Source organism: Odontesthes bonariensis, chromosome 23 (assembly GCF_027942865.1).
Source record: "Odontesthes bonariensis isolate fOdoBon6 chromosome 23, fOdoBon6.hap1, whole genome shotgun sequence".
In the NCBI taxonomy this organism is placed as follows: Eukaryota; Metazoa; Chordata; class Actinopteri; order Atheriniformes; family Atherinopsidae; genus Odontesthes; species Odontesthes bonariensis.
This window is the reverse complement of record NC_134528.1, coordinates 18,647,820-18,656,453: the sequence shown is the minus strand read 5'-3', so window position 1 is coordinate 18,656,453 and position 8,634 is coordinate 18,647,820. Positions and strand designations below refer to the sequence as shown.

The 8,634-nt window shown below is 42.7% G+C and overlaps 1 protein-coding gene across 2 annotated transcripts; it reads left to right on the top strand.

The window, feature by feature from the left end:
* Window positions 1-965: 965 nt before the first annotated feature.
* On the top strand, window positions 966-8,460 carry telo2 (TEL2, telomere maintenance 2, homolog (S. cerevisiae)). Of its 2 annotated transcripts, XM_075457513.1 has the most exons (21): window positions 966-1,600; window positions 1,676-1,953; window positions 2,049-2,117; window positions 2,252-2,399; window positions 2,512-2,614; window positions 2,698-2,766; window positions 2,881-3,022; window positions 3,445-3,581; window positions 3,687-3,772; window positions 4,617-4,730; window positions 4,829-4,917; window positions 5,013-5,104; window positions 5,195-5,311; window positions 5,429-5,500; window positions 5,588-5,758; window positions 5,847-5,938; window positions 6,063-6,162; window positions 6,303-6,367; window positions 7,189-7,304; window positions 7,872-8,029; window positions 8,145-8,460. In XM_075457513.1, exons 1-20 carry the CDS (start codon window positions 1,260-1,262, stop codon window positions 7,991-7,993), a joined length of 2,523 nt encoding a protein of 840 aa, XP_075313628.1. In that variant the 5' UTR covers window positions 966-1,259; the 3' UTR covers window positions 7,994-8,029; window positions 8,145-8,460. The 2 variants fall into 2 exon arrangements, with proteins under 2 accessions (XP_075313628.1, XP_075313627.1); XM_075457512.1 differs by having other exon boundaries at window positions 7,872-8,460.
* The last annotated feature ends 174 nt before the right edge of the window (window positions 8,461-8,634 follow it).

Here is an 8,634-nt window from a genome sequence, read left to right as displayed (position 1 = left end):
GTTTATCACTACTGATCTCAGAAATGTTTAATTTCAAATAGACATGGCAAAGTTATCTCTGGTTCATTCTCTTGAATTGAAACTCGCTTGAAAATCCCCTCGCGCTGCATACAGTCTTCGACCTATCAGCCCCACCTGCTGGTGGACATCGTGCACTACATCGGTCCTAAACTGGCCCAAAAATGTTATTCTCATTTCTGTAATCATGTCATCGACACTTTACTTTCACTCTCGAAACTTCTAGACCTTTCAAAATGAAGTCACTTTGAAAAGCTGTTTGTTAGTATAGGGACATAACGATTAAGATTCCTCATCAGTGGTTTATTTATGTGAAGGAACTAATGTCCAATGTTAATTACCCGGTTAATCCGTTTCTCGTCAACAGGTAAAATAACTGAGACTTGTACTCCATTTGATCGGTTTAATAAAAATACTAACATGACGACCTTGAGCTCAAAAGTAAGAAATAAAAATGGAGAAAAAAAACACTAAATCTGACCTATTGAAGCTAATATTGATCAATCTCCGTATCTCGGTGATTTACAGTCAAATCTTGTCGAACCCGGGTAGAAAAAAAAATGCTAGTGTATTTTCAACTGGTACTAGGACCTGATTTTTGGATGCTGAAATAAGTTGTATTATTGTCCCAATCTTTTTTTTTTTTTAAAGCTGTATTTCGCCCTTCTGGTCAATTGTTATTGTAATTTTCACTAATAGTTCACTTTGATATATATGCGAAACACTGCAGTAAGTCAACATTTCCAGCTACCATCACGCTGAAACGTCCATAATTGTGTTATATTGAGACGAAGTTTTTTCGTTCAACACGCTTAACCAACGGCTTTTCAATGGGCTCCGTTCACTGAAGTGTTTTAAAACTAAGAGGATTTGCTTCTTGAATGCAACTCTAGATAGACGTAACCGGAACGTATTCTCTCAGTTTTGCTGTGCACGGTTGTATTTTGGTGGAACACACTTAGTGGATTCGCGGCGTGATGCTTTTGTCGAACTGTCAGTTAGAACTGCTAATTTCACCAGATTAAAAAAAATGTTTGTGCCGTCATTATGACTGCGCACCATATCCACGGCGGCCAAAATCTTTCTTGTCGTTTTATATGATGAAAACGAGCTGATAGTTATCTATTTGAGAGAGCTAAGCTAATGTACTCAGTTTAAGGCCGATGTGACCAGTTCATTCTTATCTGTTATATTCTGTTTGGCGCCAGAGGTTATGTTGGCTGCTGTTTATTTTCTTAAGAATGGATTCCGTTTCAGCAAATGTTGAGGTTGGGCGAACGGTGGCTCAGTGTTTCCGTACACTCTCTTCATCCACGGTCTCTGAAGACATCATCAGTGCTCTTCAAACACTTCATTCTTTCTTGGACGATGGAGCGGAGAGTGCAGCCAGTTCAGCTCAGCAGGCAGAGTTCAGGAGAGCTCATTATACTCGAACTCTTCAGTTTCTTGTAAGTAACTCCCAGGCTGACTGGTTGCACGGCCTCTCAGCCCCACAGCGCACACAGTTATGGGACGGACTGTTCCTCAAAGGCCCTCCAGAGCAGGCGCTGCTGGTTTTGATGGAGGCAATAGGAGAGCTGAGGTGGGTGCTGCTGGATAGTGAATGCCATGTTTCTCATTAAGTCCATTTGATACTGATATATTGCCTCCACTCCAGACCCACCGCAAGCCTGGGCCACCTCGTCAGCATCACAGAGAAATTCCTTCAGGGGGGTCGTCTCTCTGACCTGCTTTGGACCTACTGTTCCCAAGCAGCTCCTTCAGACTCCCCTCAGCTCAGGGAGACGCTGCTGAGTCGTATAAGTGCACTACCAGACATCACTGCCAACAAGCTACGTACCAACAACAGGACCATTTTTCTTCCTCAGCAGTACTACGCACTGCTGGCGACAGACATGCTCACAGCTCTGGAGCGGACCTGCCAGGCTCTCAGAGGTTACAGTGATGACATTAAGTCGTAATGTAATACTGTATATGCCATATCGCATTCCTGATCGGTTTCTTTTGTAATTTGCATTTGTCATTCGTAGGTGGAACAGACTGTTCTTTGATTTTTGTGGCTCAAGCGCTTGGAAAAGTGTGCATGCAGGGACACAGTGGTGAGAAATGTTTACATACTTTGGAACCTGTACAAAGAAAAAATCAGGAGATCTCTTGGGGACTATAGCACCGAGCAAAGTAACACGGAGTCTCCTTCATGCCCCTGTGGCACTCTTCTTCTATCTTTCTACAGGCTCGGTCCTGGCAGTGATGGCTCCTCGGCTGTCCGTCTGTACGCGTTCAGACATGGTGTGGCAGAGAGTCTGCTGGAAGCTGATGGAGAACGTTCCTCAGCGATGGATGGAGAGTGTGCTTACTGGGCTGGTGCAGGCTGTCAGTGGGTAAGGTAGTCAAGCTGGGTCAGCCTGATGCGTTAAATCAAACATCACCTCTTTGTGGCCCATTAATGACACCAGTCATGCCTGTTTTTTTTTTTTCTTCTTATTCATTCAGATCTGATACCCTGGGCAGGATCATTGGGAATCTAGTGCTAACAAATAAAAAGGCCCAGTTTGTTTTGACTCATAAGCTGCTGTTACTCCAGTATAAGTACAAGGTAATACAGCCGCTTACGGTTTGGCAGAGAGTCATATGTGCTGTAAATATGAATGATATGTTTTTATGTCATATTTTCCCCAGACTCAAGTCTTGAGAACAATCTTAGGTTACATCGCAGCAGACAGGGAGAGAAGACCACTTCTTATCCAGGTTTGTTTATCAAACCGAGTGTTGGCTGCCTAATTTTACATGTAAATTGTAGACATGCTGCTATATACTGTATCTATGACTTTGGCATGTATATATGTTTGTGTGTTTCTTCAGGTTTTACGATCTGTGTCGCAGGCCTGGGCTAACCCCAGTGCAGTGAAACACACCCCTCTAGAGCAGCAGTTCTATGTGAGCAAGGCCTTACTGCTGAGTGTGTGCCTGCTGAAAGACTCTGAGCTGCAGGAGCTTCGCTCAGGTACAGCAAAGCTATCTGCAATGCAGTCACAGTAGCAGTCAGATACACTTCAAAGCCACACCTTATGTCTGCAAGAAGGATAAAGTCATTGTCAGGCTGGCAATCTTGTATTATCTGGGTTTTTTGGGACCCAAACAAGGACACGGTTGGCAATCTATGGTCACCTTAAGATCCACCATACTATCTATGTCTGCATTATGCATTATTTTATAACAGTTTGAAAGCTTTCCCATAATATTAATCGGATAATAGTTTACCCACTATTTTCCATGTTCAAACTCGTATATTAGCACCTTTTGACAGTGCTTGGGAATCGAACTCCCTTGCAGTTATGTTGTAGGAGCAGCAACATAACTAACTGTTGTTGGGTTTTCAGTAGACGCTGCTCTCAGCTCTCCCCTCTTTGTTGTGTCTGTTTTCAGAGTTACTTCAGTGTATGCTCGGAGGCATGCAGAGCCACCTAGACAGCGGTGTGGTGCGAATAAGAAATATGGGCATGGTGGTGGGAGAGTGCCTGAGTTCCCGTATGGATATCAATGGAACCAAGCTCAAATTTGAGGTACAGCTGAAGTAAATAATGACAGATTAGGATTTGACTAATTTGCTCAGTGACCTGACTGAACTGTAAGATGCGTGTCTGAGTGTGTACTGCGTTGTGCTGTAGTATGAGCAGGATGAAGAGACTCGGGAGCTGCTCTCTCTCATGACTCCCAGCACGTGTCAGGAAGCTGAGGCTGAGCCTGTAAATAGGTAGGTCTGCGAGGTGGATCGATTTATTTGTTAAATGAGAACCAAAGAACCACACACAGCAATTTTCCCAGTCAGAAAATGGTTCCTGAGGGGGATGAGTTTTGAAACGGTTACCCAATAATCAAAGGTTACGCAAATTGTAATTGTGAGAATGTTCTGGGAGGAAGAGTTTGAGTTTTGTAGTGAATGATGCCGCATGATTTTATCTGGTTTGCAGAGGGCGGGAAGGCATCAGCAATAACTCTGTAGTTAATGTGGATGCAGCATCTCGGCTGAGTAACAGCTCTGTATCTGGGCTGCTGGAATGTTTCTCTCAGATGTAGTTGAGAAAAGCAGCTTTTTCCGTTTTCGGAGGGATCTTTAAGCTCCCCACCACAGCCCTCAGACTCCCCTCAGCCCAGGGAGACACCACTGAGTCGTATAAGTGCACTACCAGACATCACTGCCAACAAGCTACATGCCAACAACAGGACCATTTGCCTTTCATTTCTCATCAAAAATTTGAAAATTAGGAAAACAGCTGCACAGATTCGTGTCATTACTATCCCTGTATGTTATGGAAAATTGTACAACACACAACCAAATATCACCTAAAATTGTGCTCAAAGTCACTGGGGTGACCTCATGTTGATGTACGGTTTTCATGGGAAACTCTTAAAGTGTGATTAAAGTAAGAAGGTTTAGAGTGTTGCAACAGATTAATATTGAAAATGGATTTTTAATCCCTCGTTCAGTGCAGTCGGTGGATAATCTCGGTTTCTGTGTTCTCTGTATTTATGAGGGCTTATTTGTCACTTTATCTCAAAGGGCGTTGATTGCATTTAATGTGATGTGTCTTCTGCAGAGTTAACCCTCCTGTGGAGACCACTGAAACGGATCCATCTGCTCAGAATATATCATCACAAAGCAAATTGAGATCTCAGCCATCAAAAACTGATCCAGACTCAGACCTTGACAGGTTAGTATTCACTTTTTAAAAAATTTTTTTCTACAGTTTTCTGTCGCAGAAGGATTACAGAAGTGCATTGTTAACTTCACCTTTTGTTATCGATCCAGTGATGACGAGCTCACTCCATACGATATGTCTGGAGATCAGGAGACAAGTCAGGCGTCCTCACCTCGCTACCTCAGGGACTGTCTGGAGAGTATGTCTTCGTTAATCTAATCTAATGCAGTTGTTTGAAAATTTGCGTTTGTCCCGTTCCAACTCCAATGTTTTCCTGTGTGTCCACCAAAACAGCTTTAATGTCCTCTGAGGATCCAGAGCGCGTGGAGCTCAGTTTGAGAGTCGCTGAGAGTTTGGTGCGGAGGAATGTCTTTGCAGCGAGGGAGGTGGGGTGGGCTTTCTTCTGGGTGTCGGCTATTCAGGATTTTTCTCCGGTTTTCTTTACATTATAGTTCATGCACGTTTGTCGTTTTCAGATCAGTGTCCAGATGACCAAAGTGCTTCTTCACATGGAGGACAAACACGGCATTAATGGCTTTCGGAATCTCAGACAGTCGACTATGGTGGCTCTCTCCGTCACTGACTGTATACCTGTACGATTCTAACAGTGTTTACCTTCTCTCACTTTCTTACCACAAAACTTCAACGCTTTAAACATCCATTCGGGATTGATTTCAAGATCAAACTGTATTTTTTCAATCTTCTGTTAGGTCACTCAGTATTTGACCACAGAGTTTTACTCCTTGAACTACAGCCTCCGCCAGCGGCTTGACGTCTTGGAGGTGAAAACAATTCTTTGGCCACATTTTAAAATTTCTTTCCCTTGCCATGCACCTCGCATTCATGACTCTAGTCCTGCTCTGGTGTAGGTCCTTGCCATAGCAGCTCAGGAGCTGTCTACACCAATCACTCACAAGACAGCAGCACCCGCTGGCTCTGCTACCACTGTTGAGCTGACTCCATACCCAGGAGACAACCCCGTTCACTGGCGACAAGTTGTAGAAAAGCGGATCCAAAGCAAGACGAGACGCATCTCAAAGGTACTTAAACATTTCTCCCCTCTATCTTAGTATAATGTGAAACCTCACTCATGTCCACTTCATTGGATTGTGTTTTTTCTTCTTGCAGGGTGCCGCGAATACGACGTCAAAGGCCACCCCAAATCGTTACGCCCCGGTTGCTGGGTACTTCTTTTTCCCTTTGCTCAGGAATTACGACAGGTATGCGTTTTACTGTGTGCGGCATATTTAAAAAAATAAATAAATAAATAAATAAAAGCCAAGCAGTCACTGTTTGTACGATGAAATGTTCAACAGAATCTAAAACTAAACACCTCTCTGCCAGGCCTCAGGTGACCTTTGACTTGCTGGGCGGCGACCACCTGGTACTGGGCAGGTTGATCCACACTTTGGGCCTCTTTATGCATCTGGCAGCCAACGCACCGGTAGTTTCATCCATCCTCCCATAGTAGTGGGGCTTAATCTCAAGTTGTTGTTATGTTTAGATGACCAAGAAATGAGATTTATATATATATACATATACTACACCAAGCTAACCACCTTTGTGTGTGTGTGTCTTTTTCAGATAGCTGCACAAATGGGTTGTGCTTTGCTGGACTTTGTCTGGGCTGTTCGGTATCATGTTGACCAGTATGTCTGATCCTTAAATATCTCTGTGGGCATTATCAATATTGTGGGTCGAGGGTTCCTGCGGCAGCGTGGATGACGCTTTCTTCTATAAACACCCGTCACTTTGCTAATCAAGAATTTGCAAAAGACTCCAAAGTTGAACAATCTATAAGGTCCGGACCTGTTTGGTTATCTTCTTTAAAAGGAGATGTATTCGGCCCTTTTATCACAAACTGACCAAATTCAGTTTTAATGTAAAGTCTGTGGCATGCTATGGTCAAAATAACTAAAGAGACAAGAGCTTCTTTCATCATCTGTTATTTTACACAACTATTCAAGCGGATCATTTTAGGCCGTGGAGTGACCCACTCAATTCTGCTCCTGGCTGTTTAATAACACATGGAGTAATCCCTCTGTTACATGGCGACTACATAGATTCTGGACTCCCTCTAGCTCCCTGATGTTTTTTTTTTAATAAGGGCGCTACCGATGTGGCAGATGGTGCATTCATCCACATTTTGGAAATCATCATTTCCAATTTTCCGCTGGTGAAAAATGAAAGAACGATAATTGGAATATAAAACATTAAGCAAAGTGTTGATAAATTGGTAAATCTACTCAGCAAATCTAAATTTTTCTCAAATGTCCCATTTTCAGATATAGAGGGCCCCAAAGCAAAAATTGCTGGGTTCGTGTTCTTGTGAGTTTTTGAGTTGGTTGTGATTTCAGACACGCGTATATACAGTACATATTCTCAAGCACAGAAGAAGCAGGGTTTTATTGTTTTTTAATTTCTCTAAATGTCCCATCCGTGTCTCTAATTTGAGTTTTGTTTGTGAAAGGATGGTGAGACGAGGCGTCCTCTTCGCTGTCTGCTCTGCGTTTCTGAGCATGCCCGCTCAAAACCTGCTGGTGGACTTCAGCGATCAGCTGTTTGAGACCAGAACCTGGCTTGCAGGTAAAAAAAAAATAATAATAATACTAATAATAACTTTGCGTTTCATAGAGAACTGTCATGAAAATGTTCCTTGTGTGAATTATTAATAATAATAATTTAAAAAAAGATTTACTCTAAAATACATTGGGTTTTTTTCTTATAATTTCTTTTTTGGTAAATGAACTTCGGCCCACATCTGCACCTGTATCATGTAATTCTGTCAGTTGTATCCCCTCAGTAACACACATTCATTCCTGCGTGCACGGACACATGCAATGCACTCATGCACAGCTGGGCTGAGCGTTTCTGGGAAATAGATGAGGAACCAGGATATCCTGTACTACTAAGCTATCTGTGACGCGATTGGCTGAACAGATGGGTTTTTATTGATTTATTTTTATCCTCGAGAGGATGAAATTAGTTTCACATTCGAGTGACACGAGGCCGAATGACACCGAGCACAGGACGAACCTCCCTTTTCATGATAGCAGTTGTGCAAAGAGAAATGTTGAGTGGCGTGCAGTTTTTTTTTTTCTCACCACGGTTGAAAGTTGTGGAAAATCTTTTTTCTCTCGTTGCTGTCCACAGATGTGGCCGAGGGAGACCCAGATGCAGATTGCCGGAGTTTAGCCGTGCAGAGTTTGGTGCTGCTGGATAAGAGTCTGAAAAAGCAACTGCAAGATCCACAAGCACTGAGTCTGGAATCATGATCGCAACACCAGCAGTGAGCAATTAAGGTTCTGAATGTAAGGACAGATACATTTAAAGGGAGATATTTGTTCTCCCACCCACTATTTTGACCTCATAGAGACTGTAGTACAATGCTGGTGGTACTCATGTCCCTGATGTTTACTGGAACAGGGGCCCGTCCTGCCGGATACGGATGATCCGGATGATTCGCTGAAGGATGTCCTTTTAGCTCAAGAGCTTCTATTTGCAGGTGCTTCGGGGGTTGTTTTTTTTTTTTTATTTCTTCATATCCTGGAACATTTAGCAAAGCAGGGTAAAAGAAGGTCATGTTTGTGAATGACTTTGCATAAACACACACTTGTACACATTGTTATATTTTTTTTGGATGGCATATCATTTCATAGCCAAAATCCATTATTGAGAGGATGAAGAATAAGTTGCCACTTTTGTCTTAAACACCTGATTTTATAAAGTTTTAAAATCTCAAGTCGCAAGGATGGTCTTTTCAATGTTTTTCCCCGTACAAACACTTCTCTTTCTGTAGCATGTTTGTTTCCAAAGAACATCTTGCAAGTATCCCTGTGCATACATGCAACTACAAAAAAATGGATATACTACTTATACTTCTTGTGGTCTCTGTCAGTGGAACCTGTGTGCTCTG